The sequence below is a fragment of the Diorhabda carinulata genome, chromosome 10 (genome assembly GCF_026250575.1).
Source record: "Diorhabda carinulata isolate Delta chromosome 10, icDioCari1.1, whole genome shotgun sequence".
Classification (NCBI taxonomy): Eukaryota; Metazoa; Arthropoda; class Insecta; order Coleoptera; family Chrysomelidae; genus Diorhabda; species Diorhabda carinulata.
In genome coordinates, this window is record NC_079469.1 from 1,550,957 (window position 1) to 1,577,676 (window position 26,720).

At 31.1% G+C, this 26,720-nt stretch overlaps 1 protein-coding gene across 4 annotated transcripts in view; it reads right to left on the minus strand.

Annotated features, from left to right (window-relative positions):
* The window catches only part of LOC130899142 (uncharacterized), a 154,307-nt gene that overhangs the window by 104,440 nt on the left and 23,147 nt on the right, over positions 1-26,720 (minus strand). For all 4 annotated transcript variants that reach the window (XM_057808935.1, XM_057808937.1, XM_057808936.1 and 1 more), the window contains exons 2-3: positions 20,984-21,424; positions 20,401-20,924 (exon numbers count right to left, since the gene is read on the minus strand). In XM_057808935.1, the coding sequence (XP_057664918.1) occupies positions 20,401-20,924; positions 20,984-21,420 (961 nt within the window). In that variant the 5' untranslated portion in view covers positions 21,421-21,424. The remainder of the gene's footprint in view (positions 1-20,400; positions 20,925-20,983; positions 21,425-26,720) is intronic.

Sequence of the window (26,720 nt, forward strand, 5' to 3'; positions counted from 1 at the left end):
CCGATCAGTTTAAGATTCGTTGTATGTAAATAAACGATTATAAACTGAAATATAAAATTTTACGTAATTCAATTCCCTGTAATTTCCTTGCACAAGCTTATGTTGTCATCTATTATTTTTTTCATATATCTCGAAATAACCCATATACCAAATTTCATAATTACTAAATGTCCACATTAATTCTCCTGAAATATTAATCAAAATCTTCGGGAAATCAACTCGAATAAACTTCAAAAATAATTTTCCCTAATCCCTGTAGTTGTCCGCTTCCCATAATTCACTTCAATTTCAAACATACCGATCTTGATTGCCAAGAAACACCGACATGACATATCTCTAACGCCATTTATATTCGTACCAAAAAATTTTGTTCGTTTTCTTTGCAGCATATAATTCACTCGACGGACTCACTTCACTAACAAACCGAAATCTTGTTGATTTTGTTGTGGGTGCACAAATTAGAATTGTTCCTAGGGATTATCTATATTATCCTTTGTGTTCTAACTGGAAACATCGAGACAATGATACAACGTCTTTTTTGTGTCTGGTGATGCTTATTTTCACGTAGGAGCCAATGTGAGAATGTCCCAGGGTGCGTTACGTTGTTTATATTCAATCATTTGCCGGTTCGGAATTTTGCCAGAGGCGGGACATTTTGAAAGGTGATTGTTATTTTAACGATGGAAATTACACCAAAAAATTGCTTTATTTCACGAAAATATAACTAAACGCTTGGGAACAATGATCAAATATTGTTTTAGGAAACTACCCACCAATGTTTTTTGGAAATTGGGAAAAAAATTTTAAGCGAAAGCTATAAAAATGAATTATGAGAGAAATTAAGAAATTTCAGTGAATTATGATAAATTTATACTATTAATAAAATATGAAAAATGTTTGTTTCTAAATCTTATTGATTTTAAGTATCTTCTGTTTCAAAATTAGCTTTTGTTTTAATAATTTTTGAAAGATAGATAAGATTTAGAAACATAAACATATTAAAAAGCCTAAGATTTTAAAGAAATATGTATAAATAAATGAATTAAATTAATTGAAACAAAAATAATTTGCAAACTGCTATTAAACGATAGAAAAAAATTTGGACAATTTGAATAAGGCGTTAAGAATCTTCAAGAATTGACCCCACACTTTAGAATTAGAAATATTTTGACGGTTGTTCTTGATTGTGCTAGGTTTGTTCTATATTGTCCGCAAATTACGTAAAGAATAATTTTTTTTTCGAACTTCTACTACATAGAACAAACCTAGAACAACCCTCAAAATATTTCTAACTCGAAAGTGCGGGGTCAATTCTGGGAGATTCTTAACGCCTTATTCAAATTATCCAATTTTTTTTCTATCGTTTAATATCAGTTTGCAAATTATTAATTTAATTCATTGATTTATACATATTTCTTAGGAGTTATAAATATTTTATGCGTTGTTCTAGGTTTGTTCTATGTAGTAGAATATGAAGTTCGAAAAAAAAAAACTATTCACCACGAAATTTGCGGACAATCTAGAACAACCGTCAAAATATTTCTAACTTGAAAGTGGGGGGATAAATATACTTGGGGGTAAGGGAATCATTAGAATAAGAACATCAGAGATATTTAAACAAATTTTTATTTTAAACTAGCTGACCCGGCAGACCTGCCTCAATCGATTTATAAAAGACCTAAATTTTTGTATAAAAAAACTTGAAACAAACAATAGCGATCCTTTTTTTATTGAAACAAAAAATGTCCGGTATGAATAAAGTTTTATTATTAATTTCGATTAATTACACATGATGTTGCTCACTTACAAAACAGAGTTTTCCTGAAATACTGGCTACTCATAAGATTTCAATTTGATATTGACACACACACAGTTTGTTAATCAATTTAAAGCTTTCTGATAAATTATATTTTTTGTCAAAGAGGGAAACTTCCAACGACTGGCCTTGCGATTTATTGATGGTTATCGCAAATCCAGACGTACCGGAAACTCTAAACGTTTGAAATCGAATGGTAAACCCGTTGAAATCATCGGTATACGCGGAATAAAACATCCTTTCTTTTGTATTTTCCCTTTATGCTTGTTCTGAATTAGGACATAGCAATGATACTATTTTCTTGATCTAACCTAAGTCAGGTCGTCGTCTTCTCCTCGACATTGTAAATTCTCTCTCACTTTTTATCTGAGGTATCGATCGACATATTAGTTGGTTGTCAAATGTTAAATATTCACGTTTCGTTCAGAAATTTAATTTTTGAAAAAACTTAAGTTTTATCAATCTAAATATAGTTGGATGTCAAATATTATGGTTACGTTCAGAAATTTAATTTGCGACAAAACATCAAGGAAAAACAAAATTGTTGTTTTCTAGTATTTTCATATTTATTCACCTCTTACCAAATCGCTCCAACCATTGTCGAGTTTTAGCGAGACTAACAAACAGCAATTCATTTCATATTAATACACGTAAAACCAAAGGGTTTTTGAATATAATATATTTTTTTTAGAGTGTAATTTATTTAAAAGAATTTTCCATAATACATTTAATAAATATTTGTACAAATCACATCTAAGAGGAACTCATTCATTAACTTTAATAAATATTATTACTACTTAAATGTAAAGTTGTCATTTTTAAACTCGAAATGGTGTGCACTAAAATTTAATGTTGAATAAACATTTTGAAATACTTGTTATAATTTCCTTCAATTTATTACGAAAAATTGGACCATAACAAATAATATATGTTATAAACTGGTTAATTGCTTTTATTTTTCATTAGTTTATACAAGGAACGTAGAAAAGCATCAACATTTTTAGACCTCGTGGTTTAAGTCCATATAAGGTTTAAATGTTTCAATAAGAATTTTAGATAAGAAAGGGAAGGTAAAAGTATGATAAGCCACCCCACGACGATCATCAAGACTATTGATATCACGATAAATCGATTTATTTTATGCTGAAACGGCCATTATCTCAGGAAGGCTAACAAATATCGAATGGATAGCTTTCTTCGATAGATTTCATTATGATCTATCTGTGTGTCAAAGTCATTATGATTGAAGCATGCGCGGTAGAGTTTTTGTGAAAAAAGTATGCAAATGCAACATTTTTATCAAAAAACCTAACCTAACAAAAATTAAAAAAATTTCATTTTTTCTATCGATTTTTTGTGAAAATAATGCATTTGCATATATTTTTCACAGAAACTCTTCTGCACATGCGTCAATCATCATGACTTTTGACACACAGATATCTGTTTATAATGGCCACTTCCGGTATCTCCGAAAGTAAATGTTTCGACATAAAATAGATGATAAATCGATTTCTCGTAATATCAATATCTTGTAAAATCAATTTATGACTTGTCATATTATGACAATTTTTAGAGCGCACTTCTAGCGGATTGAGCGTTGAGTACAAATATTCATTCAAAATGATTGCGAAAGAGATTTTGTCAAATTTCTCATAAAACAAGATAAAAATAGAAAGAACAGTCACTCTTATCGACAAAACATATCGTCACTTATGTAAGTTTTTAAGTGAAACGTGCTGTTTGTTTTGTATAAATCGTCGTACATATATTCTGTTCAAATATGCATGTCTAATTAACTGTCATTGTTTAATTTTCATGTATGAATACTTTCAGTGTGTTATGATAAATACAAACCCCATTCAAAATCGAGTCACACAGATGTATATAAATTTTTAAATGCTCAGTTTTTTGTTAATTACTACTTAAGTCATAAATCACCAACAAAGGTCAGTAGTTGATATAACGATGTCTTCTTGCAAGACAATCGAATGTGGAGTGCCTCAAGGTACAGTACTAGGCCCTATTTTGTTTTTTCTGTTTCTGTTTCTCTTAGAGCAAACCAGGGCTCTTCATGGTGCCATATCACCCTTAAATCATGGTGAGATCTAATCTTCAACGTTTCTAGAACTAAAATTTTATCGTATAAAAATACATAGCAGCCTTTTAAATTGAATAACACCGCAATTGACGACGTTGAATCTGTAAAATTCTTAGGGCATGTTGTGGAAAATTAAGTTCTTCCTGTTTTGCGCTAAGATCAGTTTCCAAAGAACCAAACTTATTCACCACTATAACAGTTTATTATGCCTTATTGAGTAGCATCTCCGATATGCCCTTCCCTTCTGAGGTACGTATGGTGCTACTCAATTTGGGCGAATCTTCAAACTACAAAAGAGAGCTGTTGGATATTTATTGTTTTACTATAGAATATTCAGAAATAATTCATCTTTGAATCCGTTTGTATAATTCTCCAATTTTAGAAAGTTCAGTGCACAGTTATTCATTTAGGAACTTATTCCACGTTCAGAATTAGTTAAAGGCTCAATACTTTACAATGCAAAAAATGCACAATCATTTGCCAGATAGTCATAAAATGCGTCAGGGACCATCCATTGACGGTACTCTGAGAGTATTTATTGTGGGAGATCTTCTGGCAATATTATCTTTAATCTTGGTGTAATTATGAAACTACCCTGTAGAACTTCTCTTTTTTAAAAAGCATTTTAAGCAAGATCAAGATAACATCACTAATTACCTGATTACACAGTGAAGTAACGTTGTAAATTATTGCTCACATTTAGAGTCGTCGAGCAAACGGCGCGGTTCAACTAATAAAAAAAAACGAGAATAAAAAAAATTAAAACCCAGTTTACAGTTGACTTTCTAACCTCGGAAAAGGTAGGAAGTACAGCTGAGCACGACTTTCGGAGTTTTTATATTTCGCTTTGAATACCAACCGTACGTGTGAATCACGTTTCATATTTTTATGTTTTTAAATGCTCTACGGGGTGATGAGAGTATGCCAAAGATATATTTCGATAGCAAACCGCACTTTATTTATTTGTATAATTGAATTTTCAATTCTTCCTAATTGAGTATTTTATGTTATGCAAAGATGAAAATCAATTACCTTATAGTTTTAATGAGATTTAACATAAAAAATGATGAATTATTTCGATGCCAAATTAAACCGTCAATTGATGAAAGAACAAAATTTTAATAGAATTCAACGAACGGGGATTTTTCATTTGTAACAAATCCATTACGTACAGAGACTACGATAGAGTTCCGTAACTAACTTCATTTTCCCTAATGAAAAAGTGCCTGCAGAGTTAAAGCTGATGGCTGGTAATAAAGCATTGTTTGACAAAATTTTTTTGTGACGAAATTAAAACAAAAAAAGATTGGATCAAAGGCTAGCGTCCATTAGGAGAGGAGTACGTAATTGCTTTTTCTTCGGTCGGTGGTTTTTAAGTGAATTAGGTAAATAATTGTGTTCTATCTATCATGGTCTACCGTTTTACAGGAATTTATCATTTTTTTTGTTCTCGTTTAATTAAATTATTGAATAAAATTTTTTATTACGTGCGCTTGTTTTTTTATTTTTAGTTCGTAAATATTACCAAACCAAATCATACAAAATGTTATAAAAGTAAACTACATACTTTAGACACACATTTCAGTGCAGGAAACTGAACTTTTCGCACTGGTGCATAAAGTAATGCGTAGAAAATGTATTATTAAGATCTGCGTAGCGGTTAAATTACGAGAGGTCCCGGGTTCAAGTTGCGCTGTTCTCATTTTTTAGTTTTCTAGTCATTTTTAGGTGGAATTTAAACATGCCGAAGAGAAGAGCTATCAAATTCAATAACAAATTCGTCAGTTGTTTTGTTAATTTGTTAATATATAATATATTTTATAAAGAAAATTACCATTATTTTGCAATTAGTGTGATTGTCGCATTCGTCTGCGACTCATAGTCACATTCGTCGCTAAAAGGCCATTTTACACATTTGTTACATTTAATGTTTCTCTATTAATTTGGTGTGAAATTAATGAATGTTAATTGGAAAGTTGTATACCAGACCTCACACACTGGGTAACTTATTTTTAAAATTTTATGTCTCAAGTACAATTTTCCAATGTTTCTGAAAATAACGTAAAGTTTTATGAACCATTTGAAAAGTTTTGGCTCTTACTAGAAAACTTGATTGAATTTTTAAATGAAAACATTAATTTTATCAGTGGTGTACCATAAAATAAATAGAAGAAGTTGAATAAGTAGATAGGTATTGGTTGCAGTAAAAAAAGTGTAAAAATCAGTCACAACTCTCAACAGAACGTGATTGATTCGTTTCATTTACAATAATATGAATTATATTTTTGATACTGTTAACATTTATTAATTAGCTTGAATTATCTTATTATCCAATTTGTTTTAAATATATAAAAAATCTGGGGACAAGACACTATCCCCGCCAAGTCGAGCAAAAAAACGGCGCTGCAATACCATACTTTTCTCGAAGCAGTTCACGTCATTTTCGATTCTCTATAACTTCATTTTGGATTAAACTAGAGGCAGGTATTTCTAGTAACCAAGCAAGCATTGTATAAACACGCTATATTTCAAATTTCATTCAATTTCAACAAGTCAAATTATAACTAGTCAAAGTTCTTAATTTTGTTAGTCAAAGCACTTCTAGTTGATATGGAAGCTTCAAATTTTGAATACAATTAGAGTATAAATCACAAGAAAAATAAAATATTTTGTAATTTCAGTCTAGTTTTCTAGATACACCAACTGCATACATAACTTTGTAATCCTATATGATATAAAATAAATGTTGAAGGTTTTATACGTATAGTGCAAAAAGTGAAGGTTGATGGATATCGGTTCTGCAGTATTCAAATAAACGTTCAAGATTACGTAGCACTTTCGAGAGTTGCAAGTCTGGACGGGTTACATCTAATTAATGTGGACTTTGGAAGTATTAGAGCACAGGAATCCTCAATTTGTGAATGCAATAGACTAAGAATCATTTACCATAGAGCTTGAAGAGAGCTGAAGCTTAAAATGTAGTACCGGAAAAGCAAAAGAGAAATACCACGTACAAAAATAAGAAAAGAGAAATGCGTTATTGTCAAAAAATTGTTACAATTTGAAGACAAAAGCTTGTAAAAATTAAAAAACAAACATAAAAATAACTAAATAAAGCTACAAATCAAATAAAATGTTAATATACAAAAAAAAACTATAGCAAAAATTAAACTTTCCAATTGGATTTATTAATAAATATGTTCTCAAATTATAGCGAAGTTCGGGAAAAGATGATATCGATTTAATTTCAATTGGCAAGTGATTGTGCATTTTTTCGCTTCGTTAAATATTGAGCCCTTAACTAATTCTGAATGTAGAATATGTAGATAAAAATGGTGCTCTGCATTCCTAATTTCTGAAATTGAAGAAGCAGTCTTACGAATTACGCAAACGGATTCAAAGATTAATAAGAAAGAAAAGCTCTTAAGACAGAGAAAGAGCTTTAAGAAAATTCGTTGTTGGTATTTAGAAAGTACAGGATACTGGAAAGGGAAAAAGGGAGGTCTACCTAGAAAAAGAAATGAGGTTCCATGAAACCAAGTATCGCAAGGAAATTGGAGAAGCGTGCTTACGAATTAGGCAAACGGATTCAAAGATTAATAAAAAAAAAGAGCTCTTAAGACAGAGAGAGGGCTTTAAGAAAATTCGTTGTTGGTATTTAAAAAGTAGAGGATACTGGAAAGAGACAAAAAGAGGTCTATCTACGAAAAGAAATGAGATTCCATCAAAAACCAAATCTCGAGCTTAGTTCCTGCTTAAGGGACCTTCTGTATTAAGTTATTTTTTTATAGTTTTTGATAGCATAGTACTTTCATGCGATGGTCACTATAAGATGTTGTTAGATTAGATAATTACTTAATAAGAACAGAAACAGAACGTGCCTTAAGTAGGAACTGAATAAATCAACAGATTTGATATTTGTCACAAATTTTTACGGTGGAAGAGCTGAGTTGCGTTTTTTACAAGTTTTGTTTTTGATGGCATATAAATTTAAGAAGAAAAATATTATTTCCTCTGGATAACAAAGGTATTTCGTATTAATTTCTCGTCAACATATTTCGCTATAACGTCACGCACGATTGTACAGTAAGTAGAAAAATATAAATTTATGCAATAACAAATTACAGGATCTTTAGTTTCATTTCAAAACATTCCAAGAACTCATAATCATACTTTAAACAAACTGTTGCAATAATTGTAATCTTCAGTTGGTTGAATCGGCGCTCTTTATCAATAGATGACACAAATTTAGATTTTAGTAATATTTCTAGTACTTCCTTTAGGAAAATTTTTGAATAACGTTTAGTTAAATTAATGTTTGTTGGTGATAAAGAAAGCTTTGCGTGTCAAATAAAATTTAAAAACGATTTAAACGGAGTTAGGTACTGTTAGAAAAGTAGTTTAATGATCTAATTATAGAGCTTTGGACCCTTTACCAACTTCCTTTTTACGACAAAAACAGACTATTAGTAATAATCGTTTCAAGACAACCCTGTCTGTCCTAATCCGAGAAATTGATAAATATCCTAAAAAAACTTAAAACGTATCAATATCCTAAGTATCTAAGTTACGAAGATATAAATCATTCTACAGGGTGGCCCAGAAAGGCGTACGATTTTACAAAATCTCTTGCGTTTGAACGTGATGAGGGATCAGCCGAACTTGTGGTATCCAGAACTACAGCCAAATTTAATTTTAAGACGAGCTTTTGTTGGAATAATATTTGGAACGCTTTCAAGAAATATTCTGATCTCCGACGAAGCTCGGTATATCAATAGATAGAATTGCCGTTACTGGGCTGCAGAGAATCCACATGCAGAACAACAAAAGCCATTGAATTCGGACCCCATTTCTTTCAAAATCAACAGGGGACATCTGTCACTGTAAATACTAAACGATACATAGCCATGTTAAGGGATTTTTTCTTTCCGCAAATGCAACAACTTGAGGCCTATAATCGTACGACATGTTTTCAACAAGATGGCGCGACATGTCTTCTTCTTCTTCTTCTTCTTTCAATAGGACCAGGTCCTGTTCAATCCTGTACGTTTGGCCCTCATCTTGGATCTTCTAAGATATAAGAAGCCGAAAACCAGCTCTCGTATCACTTCGTTGGTGGTCTGCCTACAGGTGTGCGTGTGTTCCGTCTCTGAGTTTAAGCCCATCTGTCTTCTGGCATTATTTCTACGCGATCCCTCCAGAATCTTTTTCGTGCCCTGACCCATCTCACCACATCCTGTAGACCAATTCTTCTCTTATGTCATCACTCCTTATTCGGTCCCTTGATGGTTCGCAGTATTTTCATTTCAGTACTTCTAATTATTCTTTTTTTTTTGTTGAGGTCTCGGCTCTAGTTTCTGAGGCATATGTGAGAATAGGTCTCACAAACGTTTTATAGATTCTGGTCTTGCTCTGTGAGCTATTTCTCAGACAGCTGCCTACTTTTGATGCTTTCATGTCATCCTTCTAAGGCGTCTTTGGCGGTCGTAAACCAGATATTTGACGGGAAACTGATATCTCTACCGAGGTGACATTGCATGGCCGCCTAGAAGTCCAGACCTAGCACCACCGGATTTTTTTATATGGCGATACCTGAAGAAGAGTCTACTCCAATAATCCAGCCACGCTTAATCAATTGAAGACCGTCGAGAGAAGAAATAGCAACAATTCCCCGCGCAATGTGCCAGCGAGTTTTTACCAATTTGAGATCTAGATTCGAGGAATGTTTGCAGCACCTGGATGATGGATTTTTAAGAAATGAATTTCCCAGATGTATATTTCGAATAAAATAAAAAGTTGTATGTGGATTATATTTAGTTTTTTTTATTATTTTTTTACATTCGCAAATTTTTATGACACAATTACAGATTAAAAATTTACAGTAATACAACTAAGAAATTAATAAAATATTTTTTAAACTTCAAAAACTAATATCTTTCGGTATCGTTTATATTTCATAAAAGCAATTATTTTCGGAAAATGTATTCGACATATTCAATTCAGTGATAGACATATTCTACTTCCGAATAAGGAATACGTCGTGTAAATTTGGTCCTTGTCGGTACGAACAATAAGAAAAATCGACTTAACGAATGGAATTCCTTGTCGATAGAGTTCCAATTCCCACGAACCACACTTGTGTGTTGTAGTTGTTCTATATACCTTCTAAAGATTAAGATAATAAAGCGTACAGAGTATAGAGTCATAAACATAAAAGGCGGTTCACCTTTAATTTTATTATTCAAACTATACAAGGTGTTTAAAAAAAAGGGAACCCCTCTCTAGAATGGATAGAAAATTGAAAAATAATTGGGGTTTGGTCAAAGCTCTTCGACTTGTATGTAATGATTAGATAATATTTTCTTCATTAATGATTTTTGGCCTTCAAGAATTTATATTATTAGGCTTCACATTCTCAGTTTCTTGACAACGTCGTTCAATAGTTCTAAATGTATTTTTACTTGGTAAGTTTCATCGACTGCAATACAGTAACAAGATTTCAGAAATGTAATTATTAACAACAACGTCATAACAATCAATGAATGACAGTTTTCCCTGGCAAACTCAGAGAAAATGCTTTTGTCGTGTAAAATTCAAAGTTAAATAATACTCAGTACTCTTAATACGAAACAAACAGTTTGAGTCCCAGAACCGCGTGATCATCAAATTGTTGTTTGTTTCATACTAAGGCTTCCAATAGCTCAGTGCCCATACTTATTTAACTTTTAAAAACAAGATCCTATACTGATTAGACTGGATTTTTGTGAAATAAGAAACGAAAGCCCTCAGTCCCAATTTTTTAAATGTATTTATTTTATCGATGGGGTCTCATCTCAATTTTCAAATCAAAATATTCCTAAAACGGTACACAATAAGAATTTTATCAAAAATACCTTTTTGCTAAATAAATATAATGTTAAAAAAGTTATATTCAATAATACTTGGTACGAACCGTGTAACTAACGCCCCCTATGAAATTCAGACATAAAAACAAATTTATTGGATGTATCAGATCCCAAAACATATTCGTAAAAACAAACAAACCTATCTTACTTTTATTTGAAACACCATATATATATACATATATATATATATATATATATATATATATATATATATATATATATATATATATATATATAATTTATAAAAGCTGAAATATATTTTGATAAATATTCGAGGTTCGTTTTCGCGAACGAATTATTCACATCATTAAACCATTTTGGTTACCAATAATCAATGAGAAAATATACACGATTTCAAAATATTGCACGAAAATAAAATTTCCTATTTTTTAATTCTTTGTATTATTTATTATGTATAAGGAGTCTGAATCTTGTAAAAATTCAGTAATAGAAATCACAAAAGTCATAGTAAGTAGTAAGAAGATAAGTATTATGAGACAATAAAATGATTTTTTGCTTAACAAAATCCTAATATTTTCACGTAGATATTGAAATCCACCATTCGTCAGTGGTACCTCGATAATCCTTCGGGAACTACTCGAGGCGATTCCGATAGAAGTTTTGAATAAATTATAAATCAACTTGACACAAAAAACATTCTAATAGAGAACCAACTCAATTTAGTTTAAGATACAGTTTACGTTTGATAATAATATTACAAAAAATGAAATATTTTCAACACCATCCCTATTTGGAAGATGGAATAATTATTTTTGCAACGTCAGTAGAAAAAAGTTACGAAGTTATTGATCCTCGATCCGCTCCGAGACGTACTTCAATTGCCTTTGCCAGTAATTAAAGATTCAGAGAAAATTAATAGTGTATATCCTTAATGAATCTAACGAAAACAAAAAAAAATTAAGTGTTTGTTGGAATTTATATTATTGGGATTTCGCTTCGAGTATCTTCGACTTACAAAGTAAAAAGAGTCTATGATGGAGAAATAATTTGCGCTGCGCTGCCATAGGCGTGTAACACTGTTTTACGTATAAGGATTTTTACAAATACATTTTGAAAGAGGCTGAAGTCTTAAAGACAGGATTCATCAAACCAAAAATACGAATAAGTATTTTTATTGTGTAACACCAACAAAAGAAGTTTTTTTTGTTTAACTTAACGAGAAGTTTTTGATCAATGTCAGACCAAACTGGCTGGTTAGAAATTTTTCACTTTCATTTTCATTAATTCACCATATCTGTTTCGTTGAAGAAATTCTCCGCCTCTGAGTTTACGGTTTTATTCTAGAATTAAATAACTAATTCACCAACTTGCTTTTTTAAAAATAATTTATTTAGCAAATTGAGGATTTAATAATTTAAAGTTACAATTAGCGTACTAGAGGAATATCAGTTGAATGAACAAAATATTAGTTTCACAGGATTCTTTATATATTAGTTCTTATCTTATATCATAATAATTATAAAATTAGATAAATATATGTATGGTTCATTATTGTCACATTAATAATAATTAACTGAAGATGATACTTCAATGGGGTTGAAGTGGAATATATAAAACTTACAGACAGACTAAACATATTCAAAATTTATAGCAAGATAACCTAAAGAGGTTAGAGTTCATAATAATAAATAAGTAAAAGATGATGATGCGCCACTGCGAAGAGGGTTGTTTTGGATAACTTAACTCCTCCCTCCATAAGTTCAGAAAATCTAAACCGGGTTCGCAGTTTTTCTGAGTTCCTCTTTGTATTTTCTGAATACGTAGGCCATTTATCCAAAGAATAGCAAATTTTGCTCGCAGAAGAAGATGTCTTCCACATCTGGGCATATGTCTGTTACTGACCATTGCGTATTTTCATTAAGTAATGCATAAGGATGAGGTAATATAATAGTTTGGTGCAGGATGGGTATAGAGTATTATTTATACAATGTAAACGGGATTGGATTTATAATTTTTTGTAATTTGCGTACTGAAAAGAATGTAATGATTTAATAGTTCCTGGAATTTAATTATACTATCTTTGCCGTATGTTGTTTGAAGAGAAAATATCAAATCATTTAATTGGTTTGAATTTAAAATGGAATTATTTCTTTCGCAAAAGATATTGCGTTATCTATATTATTGATTAAATATTGAATTTTATTCAGCTGCTTTATAATGTTGTTTAAAATTAAGGATAAGTAAAATGCATGAACATATGTTGATCTATTTGTTGTAATTTATTGGTTTATTTATTGGATTATGTTTTGATGACTTTTGTCAATATCGAATGTTCTTTTGCTTATTCATTTTGTATTGTTTCTTCGTCAGGATGATTACTTAAAGTTATAGTAATGTTTACTAATATGTGGTTAAACTGCTCGAAACATAACACTCTATATTGCTAATATTAATATGATATGAAAATGTATGTTGAGCATTAGTTATGTACGTGAAACTTAGGAAAGAGGGAAGAATTGAGTTTTGAATTTCCTTGATTTAAATGCAGTCGCTATTTGAAGCGTTAAGAGTAGAAAAAAGATTTTTGCCATCTGAAAAAAGGAAACGTTGCGGTTTTATATTATTTTTATGTGACCTAGGAATGATTTGATTTCCTTAGAATTTTTCGGAATTGGAAAATTTTTTATATCTTATAATTTTCTTAGGGTTAGGTTTTATGCCGTCTGTTGTTATAACATGTTCTAAAAATTCAACGGATTTACGTAGAAATTCACACTTGTCTAGTTGGATTTTCAGATTATTTTCTTTGAGTCTTTTAAACACTTGCTTAAGATTGTCAATATGTTCTTGTAAGGAAGTTGAGAATATTATTATGTCGTCCATATAAACAAGACATATTTTGTTTTGTATATCTTTCAGTATGTTATCTATGACACGTTGGAAAGTCGCTGGGGCGATTTTTAAACCAAATGGGATTCGTACATATTCGTAATGTCCATTTTCCACATTGAAAGCGGTTTTTTCAATAGAATTTGGATGTACTTCAATCTGGTGGAATCCAGAAGCCAAGTCTAGGGTTGTGAAATACTGACTTCTTCCTAATTTGTCTAAGATATCTGAGATGTTTGGTAAAGGGTATCTGTCATCTATAGTATTTTCATTTAGTTTTCTGTAGTTCGTTTTGTTTTCCAAACGCGTTCATTTTCTTTGGAACGATCCAGACAGGGGCGGACCAAGGACTTAATGGAGGTCTTATTATTTCGTCATCTAACATTTGTTATTTGTCTTTGTACCTCGGCTTTGTGTATGTAGGGATACCTATATGATTTTGTATGAATCGGTATTTCATCTTTTGTTTTCATTTCATGTTTGACACTATTAGTGAAAGTAAATTTTTCGTTAGGTCTATGTAATACTTCTGGAAATTGATAAATAAGTTTTTTCAATTCCATTTTTTCTTCCTGATTAAGATGATCTGATCTGATTAAAGAGAAGTCATAATTATAATTGATATTGGTAGAATTTATGTTATTTAAATCGAATTCTGGTTCTATTTTTTCATTCAATATTTGTTCTATGTTGAATATTTCGAAATTTTCGGTTCTAAATAATACAGCTTTTTGTTTTATGGAGTCAGGATAAAAAGGTACGATTACGCTTTCATTTCTAAGGTTTCTTATTTCTAAAGGTACTGTTTTATTTTTTACTTGTAGTAAAGAACTCGTTATTTCCTTCTAAATCGGTATTAATTATTTTTAAAACTACGGAGTCAGCGGGAATTTAAATTTTTTGTAAGTTTAAATCTTTTCTATAGTAAAGAGGTATTCTGATAACCATTGTTTAGGTCTATATTAAGTTTTAATTTTCTTAAATCGCGTAATCCTAAGATTCCGTCAAAATAGTCGTGGAAATTATAAAGAATGAATTCTAGTTCTAGTAAATTAAAGTCTTTTAGCAAGGGTATTTTTGCTTTGTTTTTTGTTTTTGTATTACCGGTACATGTTATTAAGGTATGGTTCGAGTGAAATATTTTATTTGGGAAATTTTATTCAGCTATGTGGTCGTAAGATGGAACTGTGGCATCCGGTATCTATAAGTAATTTTAAAGGTGGGTTTGATATTTGAATGTAAGGTAATGTATTCATTTGAAAGCTATTTATGTGTGTATTTATGTGATACTGATTTGTTTCTGAGGCTGGTATAGGAAAATTTTCGTTATAGTTAAGGTCGGAATTATCATTCGGTATTTCGTTTGAATTATCGAAATATTGGTAATTGTAATTATCCTCCGAAAAATAAGGGTTCGGATCGTAAACAGAGTTTTCTTCTAAGTTGTGTCCATCGTTGACATTAGTAATTTCATTAGATCTAAATTGATGTTTACGGGGGTTTGCGAAAAATGGATTTTGTCTAGGAAAGTTTTTTGTCTGAAGACAAGGTAAAAATACCTTCTCTAGTAAAAACTAGTTTAGTACAGTTTTACTACGGGTTTACTAGTGGGTTTATGGGAATTTTCTGGAGAAAATACATTTTTTGGTCTTCCGAAAACTTGTTGATTTGGAAGGAAATGCTGGTTTACGGGTCTTGACTGAATGTTTATTGGTTGGCTTGAGAATCTTGAAGGTATTTCTAGATTAGTATTGTGGTTTGTTTGACTGAAATAATTGGGTTTGTTATGCAATTGAGTGCGGGGATAATAATGAGAAGGATGTGATGTATGTTCCCTGGGTTGTTGATGCATAATCTTTGGTTTTATATTTGTTTGATGGGCAAAAGGCTTATTAATATGAGAACGTAAAGTAATTTGTTGTTCAATCAAACTGTGATTGAAAACAAGACTGTTTGCGTCTTTTAGAGTTTTGGGGTTATGGATCATTAAAATTGTACGAAGCTCGCTAGAAACATTTGCCAGCAAAACAGCAAGGGCTGTTGATTCGGCTTGCTCCATTAAAGCAATTTTTGTTTGGAGTACTAACGTATTATCGGCCTGTGTTTTAATAGAAATGTTAGATAATAATATTTTCAATCTATCTATAAATTCTAGAGCTGCTTCTTTTTTATTTCTGCACAAAAAATTAAGTTGTTGCAAAAGTACATTTCTATCTGTTTTATCGCCGAATTTTTGTCTCAGTGCGTTTATTATATCTACCCATGTTTTTAAATCGGGTCTACATAAAAGAAAATCACTGGCTTCATCTATTAATTTGGAAGTAATAGATGCAAATACAAACTCTACAGACTTTCGTCTGTTGAGTTTGCAGCATACCTATTATAAAATGTATCTACAATATTTATAAAATATTCTAAATGTTCACTGCGACCCGAAAAAGGTGTTAGAGTATGTGCAATTTATTTAGCTACTTTAATACTCATTTTTCTAATTTTTGGAACTTCTTCTATATTTAATTTAGGCAATGTATCTATTAATGATTCGATATTTGACATTCAAATCTAATCTACTCTTGATCAAATTTTACTGCGAGACACGAACTTTTGGAAAAATAGAAAAAAAATTATTTTTCGATATATATAAATACAATTTTACAATAAATAAAGGGTTGGAAAGGAATGTATCACTTACAGTTTTTTTCAGTGTTGGAGTTCGGATCTCAGGTAAACAGTTGAAACTGAAGACTTGAACAGGTTTCAGGAACAATTTTCTTTTCCAAACACTGGTACTTGTCTTCTGGGATCCTACTGAGACTACGTCAATTAAATAACTCAATTCACCAACTTGCTTTTTTAAAAACAATTTATTTAGCAAACTGAGAATTTAATAATTCAAAGTTACAATTAGTTACAATAATCTGACTAACGTACTAGACGAATATTAGTTGAATGAACAAAATATTAGTTTCATAGGCTTCTTTATATATTAGACAGACTAAACATATTCAAAATTTATAGCAAGATAACTTAAAGAGGTTAGAGTTCATAATAATAAATAAGTAAAAGATGATGCGCCACTGTGAAAAGGGTTAGGTTTTGGATAACTTAACTCTATTGTGATTTTAGCACCCAACGAAACTTGTCAATAAATCCTTTGAAAGTGATGATACTGAAATCATACACAAACCTTCCATTTGAGTTAAAATGTAGTGCTTATCAGAGATATGTGATATCTTCTATTTCTATTATAAACAACGTTAATGTCATAAGCTCGTAAAAGCGATCCATTCAATGAATTAAAACTGCAAGCTCAGCTTTATTAAAAAATAAAATAGAATCACCAACAATTAAACAAAACAATGACTCTAAATTATCCAAATCAGCCTATTTTATACTAAAAAAAATGACTCACAAATACATTTGACACAAATTTAAGTTCTATCTTAGTTTCTATCTATCTATTTAAGTTTCGTCTTTTATTTTTCTGATTGTTAAGATAAAAAAATCTTATACAATGTCTATAAATGTTATTTCTCCCAAAGTTTTGAAATATTATCCTTGGTAAACTCGTACCAACATTCTAATATGAGTTTTCAGTTCAAAAACTAATCAGGAATCATTAAAAATGACGATTACTTATATTTTGAGAATTCTGTAATATCATCTATCACAAATGATAATTAAAAAAATATTTCGGTCATACAATAAACGTTGAAATATAAAAAGTCTTCGAGCGTTAGATACAGTTAATTATAATTTTTTTTGTAATCAATACTCAAACTTTATTCATAAATTTAATAAATATTGAATCAAAATTAATAATAATCACATAAACGTGTCTATCAAAATCTTTAATTATCGTGATCCATTCTTTCAATTCATAAATAATTTCTTCTTAATATTGAATGAACAAGGAGGCATTGTGTCTATACTTCTTTGTGAAATTTGAAAAAAAGTGATTTTTACGTGTCACAAAAGAATTTTTATTGAAAAAGTCTTAGTCTAGTGGTAGTATAAATAGTATGTTTAGTACGAATATTACCAATGATTCCAGAAATTCCAATTTAATAACGCTATATATATACAGGGTATCCCGCGACGAGCTAAAAGTATCTGTACATGGTAAAATACTTATAGTAAAGTCATGAAAATTTCTACGGTTGGGTTTTCGGATACGATCTTTTTAACTAAAATATTTTCAAAGATGGCCTGTAACTCTGTTATTTTAAATGGAACACCCTGTATATTAATACATTTTAAAATCTACGTAAAATTTTAGTATACTTTTGTCTAAAAACTTTTTTCGAAAAATACATACTTTTTCAATTAATTTTTTTGTAAAAAAATTGGACCATTGCAGACCCTTATAAATTATTTTTTTACGGGGATACCCTTAAAGATATGGAAATGGTTTTTGTTCGGTTATTTTAAGCAAGGTCAGACGTATTTGATTCTATATTTAAAATTTTTATTTTATACATTTTATATTTTATTTTATATTAAATGTTTTCTGTAAATTTTTCGATATGCAGGTGTGGTCTAAATTTTATTTATTCGTTATTAAATTGAGAACGATTTTCGAAAGTATTAAAAATTTATTTATGACAGATAAAGTGTCATTTATTACAAAGCTCACTAAAAGTATACATAAAAAATTAAAACTTGTTAAAAAATATATATATTGTGGATATCCAGAGAAGGTTTAAAAAGTGAATAAATATGAAAATTCTCGGAATTAAATGAAAATGAAAATTTTGATGTTTTGTCACAAATTGAATTTCTGAACGCAATAATAATATTTGACATTTGACAACCAACGAGTGCATAGTAAAACTTTATTGCAAATGTGTTTGCGAAGCAGTTATTAGACATTGGAAATGATAAAGTCACAGTGGACCGGATTCATCACGTTACTCACAGATTTTCGTCACATCACAAACTCAAAAGAGGAGCTTATTGACAGGCAACAGTTCAATAACGATAATTGTATGGGTGAACAAGCAATATTGACAGCAAAAAATAAAGATGTTGAGGATCTCAATGCGACCATGCAGAATTTTCTTCCAGGACAGTTGGTTTCCTTTAAATAAGTCGACGCCGTTACAAAATTCAAAGGAGAGGATGTCTTGATCCCACGTATACCGATGATTCCAACGGATTTACCATTCGATTTTAAATGTTTACAATTTCCGGTACGTCTGGCATTTGCGATAACCATAAATAAATCGCAAGGCTAGTCCTTGGAAGTTTGTGGAGTTTCGCTATGTCGAGCATGGACAATTATACGTCGCGTGTGCATAATTTTTGTTTATTTAACTATGTGTCTGTCAATATCAAATTAAAACTTTATAAATATCATGTGTAATTAATCCAAAATAATAATAGAACTTCATTCATACCATTTATCGATTGAGGCAGTACGTCAGGTCAGCTAGTTGCATATTATATAGTCCGGTCAAATTAGACCGAAAAATAAGAGTGAAGCTATATGAATTTGAATGTTCCCCATCATTTCCGTCTATCGGAAAAAATTTATTCAAGGTTAAAGGTCAAAAAATGAGTTTTTCGCGATTACCAGCAAAACGGTAAGTTTTATCATGAAAATACCTTAGGCAAAAATTGTAGATCATAAAATTGTCTATAAAAACCGTTTTAATACTTTTTTTACTACGAACTACCGTTTCTGAGATATAATGATTCAAAAAGTTGTAAAAATTATAATGTTTCAGATTTACTGTCGTTTTTAATGGTTATAATGATTGCATCTTCGTCAATTGATAATTTGATGATCTTATTACAGTTCCAACCAGTCAACAGAAATTTGTTACAAATACTCACAACAAGTCTCGGTTCATTTCAATGTTGTAAAAAAAGTTATTAATGAAACCATTAAATACGACAACTTTTTGTATCATTATATCTCAGAAACGGTAGCTTGTAGGAAAAAAGGGTTCATAAGTTTTTTGTAGATAATTTTATGATCTACAATTTTTATCTAAGGTATTTTTTTGATAAAACTCACCGTTTTGCTGAAAATTGCGAAAAACTCATTTTTTTGACCTTATATACTTATTTTTATTAATTATTTTGACAATTCGACAATAATTTTTTCAAGTTTTAACTATCATTATCTAATATTTCTCATATTAATAATAATGTTCTCATAATTAAATAAACCATAAATTATATCATAGTTCTACTAATTAGTTAATTAATGGGAAACATTCAAATATTTAAATAATGTATCCTCCAATTTCAAATTTTAAAATTTTATTTAAACAATATATATATATATATATATATATATATATATATATATATATATTATAGTCATAATATATGAATATTTATGACGAAAAACTAAGTCTATATATGATTTAAAGGTTTCGTTAAGAAATAACATTCGTTAGATGGAAAAAATTATATTTGTGTAGTTAATTAACCAAGTCCAACATCACTCATTTTATTAACGACCAACAAATTGCCATAAACGCGATGACATATTTGTAGTCGGCTATTTATTATTAGTAATATAATAAATAGGCCCGACTTCGTTCTTTAGATTAGCGCATTCTTCATGATCGGATGCAAAAAAAAGTGTGTTAATCACATGGTGCCAGTCCGGCTACATTAATAGATATAAAACGTTTAATGGGGTCAATCAACTATATATTGTAAAAATAAATTAATATACTAGAATCAGAATCCAAGGAAATAGAGTCACTTCCTACCTTTGCTTTTATTGAGACTGATATTACTCGGAAAAGCGGTAATTTTTTTCCACGCTTTCTTTCCCCAAAACCCTTTGCTCGGCGTTTCAGCAGGTGTAGCACTCCTCGGATTATACGAAGCCGTACTTTTACCCCTTTCAGGTCCACGTCTCAAACTACCGGCTGCACTTCTGTAACTAGCACCACTCGAACTACCACTAAAACCACTATCCAAGTCCACTAAAGGCGCGGGACTAAGTAATTCGTCAGTAGGACCGACCGTCAATAAATCCGCTAGTTGGTCGTCCATTTCATTTTCGCGATCTGTATCGTCACTACCTTCTTGCGAATTAGAAGGCATCAGCATGGCTTCCACTGATAGATTTAACTCGCCAAGTACCCTACGGTGACCGTGTTGTACACGGCGTACCTCTTCTTCGACTAGGCTTTGGTTTAGAGACATTATAGAATCTTGGTGAGCTTGTTGACGTCTAGCTTTAGCTAAATCACTTATTTCTTCGTAAATATTTTCCTCAGTACCATACCTGTAAGATATATTTCTAAATTGATACATCTAGAAAGTTATTAACGAAAAACTATTAACCTGGTTAGATAAGTATGATTACTCCTGTAGGAACCTTCTCTATAAGTACCTGGATAATTACTGGGCACATTGGTGTGTCTAGTGGGCGGTCCTGGTTCGTAATATGCGTAACTATAATCCATATTAGGCCACGGAGGATCCGGTTGACTAGAAGGTCCTGGGATTGCTAAAAATTCCTCCGCCATTACGGAACTGGTTGGAGGAAGGCAAGCTTGATCGTTTTGTTGTGGATTTGTACTAGGTGGATAATTAGGTGGGGGCGGAAAGTGTAAATGAGGATGAGAAGGGTAGGTGTGTTGCGATTTCTGGGTTAGTGGTAGCTTGCGAAGCGTACCTCCAACGATATCGCCGATTCGTTGGTTTTGGCAATGCTGTTGAGGATGATCTGGCGTGCCGTGACATTGTTGCTTTTGATAGTTGAGAGATCGCTGCCACATTTACCTTAAAAAATAAATAAATATGTAAATCACCCAGTTGAATATGACACTTATATCAATAAAATTAAATAACAACGTGGATGCGAATATAAATTTTTAACGATAGACATAACTTGAACGTCTCCGAAGAAATAAATATCCTTGTTAATAGACAATTTCTCCTTGTAGCCTTTATTGTCACCTTCGGTTTATATTACTTTCAATTTCAGTTAAAAGCGTACTTCGCATGTAAATTAACACTTGAAATATTTTCAGATTGCGAAACAATAAAAGAAGTGTTTGAAAGATCGATGTATATGAACAATCGAAGGAACTAACCACTTACCGTATAGGTACATAACGAATTTAAATCTGCTCCGAATTACCTCTAAACTCTTAATTGTATGTTCCAAGTTAATTGATTCTATAAAACGTTTTTACGTAAGTCAATATTTCACAATAAAGTGCATTTATTTCATTGCGTTTTCATTCAAACAAAACAATACAGTCTTAACAAACAAATATGTAAGAGAATAGTACCTGGCGTAATCTAGAAACAGCGGTAGTTATTTGAAATATAACATCTGTTTCAAGTTTGAAGCGCCAAGTTGTTTAAAATTTGTTTAGCAGCCAATACTGCACGAGAAGGCATTTTAAAAAGTGACGTACGTCGCATATTAACTGAAAATTAGGACTCAAGTTCACTCACAAACAAAACCAGCGTTGTGAAGATGTTTCCATCGAGTGTTTGGCAATGTTTTAAAGAAATAAAGCTGAATTTTCCCGCCGTTTCATAACCACCCGAAAAAAAAAGTACAATCTAAACAATGGATTGAACTTGGAGAACCAACTATTATTATGTTCAGCCTCCTTTAGCTGAGAAGAAAGCGTTGTTTCATTGAGATAATGCACCAATTCACACATCCGTAATTGCAACGAACAAAATTAATGAATAAAACTTGAATTGCTACCTAATGCACTCTATTCGCCAGATTTAGCAATCTCGGATGATTTTATGTTTCCAAACTTGAAAAAACGGTTCTGTTGAACAATAAATATATTTTTCGTTATATTAGCATATTACATAACGTATTAAAGAAACAAGAAGTATTTTAACACCGTGTCAAGCTCATTTATTAATTATTATACGTAAACATCAAGCCAAAAAATATCATATGAAAGTTTGCTATCGATAATCTATAAATAAAGTCGTATTTCGCGTGGTTACTTTTTTTATTTCATTCGTTTATTATCTTCCTGTTTTTGCAACGTACTATAATCCCACGGGATGACAACGAGTAAAAATTAATTAGGTACATTACTTTCCAACGCAGTCACCCTCTTTGCATCAGTAGATTAACATTCCGATCTCATTATGAAAGTGCTCTGATTCTGTCTATCCTCGAAATGGCGGTTGCTGCTGTTCGAGACTCATTATTAAAATTTTCTTTCAACGAAAACAGATCTACACAGTCATTAGTAAATTCCTCTAAATTTAGATGATCTTCAACAACAAAGTCAATTAGAAATATCGGAAACTTTTGTATAATATTTGAAGCATTGACGGGGTATAAATCGATTACAGGAAATTCTTAGATTGAGGTTATGTTTATAATTTATTCTTGAATATTTATGCATTTAAAAGTATTTTTTGCGAAACAAGAAAGAATTCGAAGAACTAGTACCATTACAAACAAACAATGTCAAGAATGAAAAACTGAACAAAACGAGAATAGAAAATATAAAAGGAATAGCTTAGAAGTAGCTTGTTTCTTTCTTGCCTTTTGGAATTGTAAAACACTTTTTTCTATTTTTTGAGGTTAGTTGTTGGATGAGATCTCATATTTAGATGTGAAGAGCTTCTTCTTACTGTAGAGATAAATTTTTAAGACGTCGTAGCCGCTGGTAGACTATTTACATTGCAAATTTACATTGCTATACCATGTCACTCATAATTACATTCAATTTAATTACGCAAACTTTTTTAAAACCTAACTACTCTATAGAAATTTATTGAATAATAATAACTAAAATGGTCCTGAGAAAGTGGACGAATTTTAAATTAATCTACTCATACGAGGTGTGAACAAAAATTGTTGTGAATTAGTTATAATAATAATAAGCCGTCGACCCGGATGGATCGAACCAACCAAAAATGCTTACATATTAACTTACATTTCCTATCAATATGCTGACATCTGAAGTAATGTACCATGCACATTGAAACAGGAAATTATCTTGCAATTATAACAGGCAGTTCAATGTCCATTGCACCTCTTCGGTAAGAGAAAAAAAATATTTTTTTTTGTTACTGAATACATACATAAAAATTAATAATGAATGAAAAAAAATTTTTTTTTTTTTTTTTAACAATAATACAACTTAACCCTATTTTTATGAACTTCTACAATTTTGTTATCTATCTTAACTACAATATTTGGATCTTTGATATCTACCACTACATAAGGACCTTTAAATATTGGCTCAGTTTTAGAACCAGCTGAATTGCGTAATAAAATCCTATCTCCTATTTTGTAATCAAAAGAATTACAACCCTTATCGTAATTTTGTTTTCGTTTAATTTTTGACTTTATTAAATTTTTTCTCGCATCTTCGCAAGCAGCTTGTAATCGAAATTTTAATTCATTTGGATAATCATCAAAATTGTAAATTGGATCAATTCCATTAGACAGATTTGACGGTTGGTGGCAACTTTTCCCAAAAACTAACTCGTATGGTGTGTATTTCGTTTCTGTGTGAACAGTATTATTATACGAAAAGCACCAGTATGGTACCCACGTGCTCCACGTATTTGGATGCTTTCTCGCGTGGATTCGCAAATATGCACCTAGATGTTTATGAGAATTTTCGAGCGCACCTAATGTTTGATGATGATAAGCTGTTGCGTTTAAATGCTTGATTTTAAGTAATTCACATGAATTTTTGAATACCGACGACATAAATTCTGTACCCTGATCGGTTACGACTTCTTTAGGAATCCCGTAACGCAAAATAAAATTATTCACAAAAGATTTCGATACGGTAACAGATTCTTTATTTTCGATTGGATAGGCTTCTACAAATTTAGTTAACTCACACTGGAGCGTTAAAATATACCTATTATTTTCTATATCTTGCTCTAATGGACCAACCAAATCTAGAAAAACTTTTTGGAATGCTGACGTCGCAGTTGTGGTTACTGTCATTGGTTCCGTACGCTGTATCGAATACTTGTACCTTTGGCAATCGTCGCACTTTTTTACAAAATCTTCAATGTCTCTTTTCATTTTAGACCAAAAGTAGTACTTTTTCACGTTATTGTACATGCGGTTTATACCTGCATGACCTCCCGTAGGTAACATGTGGAAATCGTTTAATATTAATTGTTGCATTTCTCTGCTACAAATTTTTTGACATTTTTTGATAATTGACAATTTTATCTTTTTCTTTGAATTCTTTAACATTATTTTTTATTTCTTGTACTAGTACTGCGCATTTATCGTTATTTATTATTATTAATTCCGGAATTTTATATTTTACACAAATGTGTCTCAGGTCTCTCAGCGACGCACGTAGTGCTGACGTTGATCGAGTTTCCTGTTTAACGAATATAATATTCGACTCAATGTCATAGACAAATTTTCCTTTATTATAATAATTTTGCATTGTAATTAGTTTATTAAATTCACTTTCTGATATGGGTTTTAATTCAACTGCATCTACAGGCGGTTTCAACAGTTCCACGACTCCAGGGTGATCAGTCCTTTTGTCAAGCAAAATACTGTCGGAACTTCCTATAGTAGCATCGACCATTTTTCGGTTTTGTGCTCTAGTCACGGCATACAAACTGGCAATAGACGTATGACTCAGTTCTTTTAGTTCTTTTGACTCAATTTGAATTCTGGACAAAGCGTCTGCTGTGACATTTTCTTTACCTCTAACGTATGAAATAGAGAAATCATACTCTTCTAAAATTAATCTAAATTTTGTTAATCTACTTGATGGATTAGTCATTCCGAACAAATAAATTAAGGGTCTATGATCTGTTAGTATATGAAACTTTTTACCAAACAGATATGGTCTGAACTTTTTGACCGACCATACAATAGAAAGAAGCTCTAACTCAACAGTACAATAATTTTTCTCTGATTTATTAAGAGTTCTACTAGCATAAGCAACAGGCATACCATTAGCGTTCGATAGAACTGCTCCTAAGGCTTTACCTGAAGCATCAGTTCTTAGGATAAAATGATTATTTTCTGAAAAATCTGGGTACTGCAAGATTGGCAGATTAATTAAGACATTTTTCAATGTTTCAAAAGCTTTTTGACATTCGTCGTTCCATGAAAATTTTACTCTTTTCTTTGATAAATGATTCAAAGGTGCTGCAATTTCAGCGAAGTTTTTAATAAATTTTCGATAATAATTAGCAAATGCTACAAAACGCTTTGTTTCGTTCGCATCTTTAGGGACAGGATACTGTTGCATAACGCGGATTTTTTCCGGATCTGGTGAAATACCATTTGCTGATATCACATGACCTAAATATAAAACTTGTTTTTTCAGAAATTGACATTTATTAGGATTTACTTTTAAATTAACTTGTCTGAGACGATTCAAAACTTTAACTAAATTTTGATTGTGATTTTCTAGTGTACTACCAAAAACAATTAAGTCATCTAAATAAACAAAACAACTCTCATAATTTAAGCCTGACATGGCAATCGTCATTGCTCTAGCAAACGCACTAGGGCTAATTTTTAATCCCATTGGTAATCTAGTTAACTGATACTGTCCTCTGTCTGTCGTAAATGCTGTATACTGTCTGGATTCAGAGTCTAATTCGATTTGATGATATCCTTGTGCCAAATCTAAATGTGAAAAATACATAGCTCCACCTAATGAATCTAAAATTTCATCTATACATGGTAATGGAAATTTATCGTCTTTGATTTGTTTATTTAATAAGCGATAATCATACACCACTCTCCAACTTTTATTACCATTACTGCCTGCTTTTTTCGGAACTAATAAAAGAGCACTATTCCAACTTGATTTACTTTTTTCTACAATACCGTCCGCTAACATTTTGTCAATTTGCTTATGAATCTCTGCTTTCTGTGCGTGCGGCAACCGATACGGTTTCACGTAAACGGGCGTTGCTCCGTCTTGTAACTGGATCTTTTGTTTATAAACATTAGTTACTGTAAGTGTGTCATTGTCCAGGTGAAACACATCGTCATATTTTGCACATATTTTATGAATTGACTTTTTTTCCTCGTTACTTAACCCTTCTACATTTATTTTATTCAATAATTTAT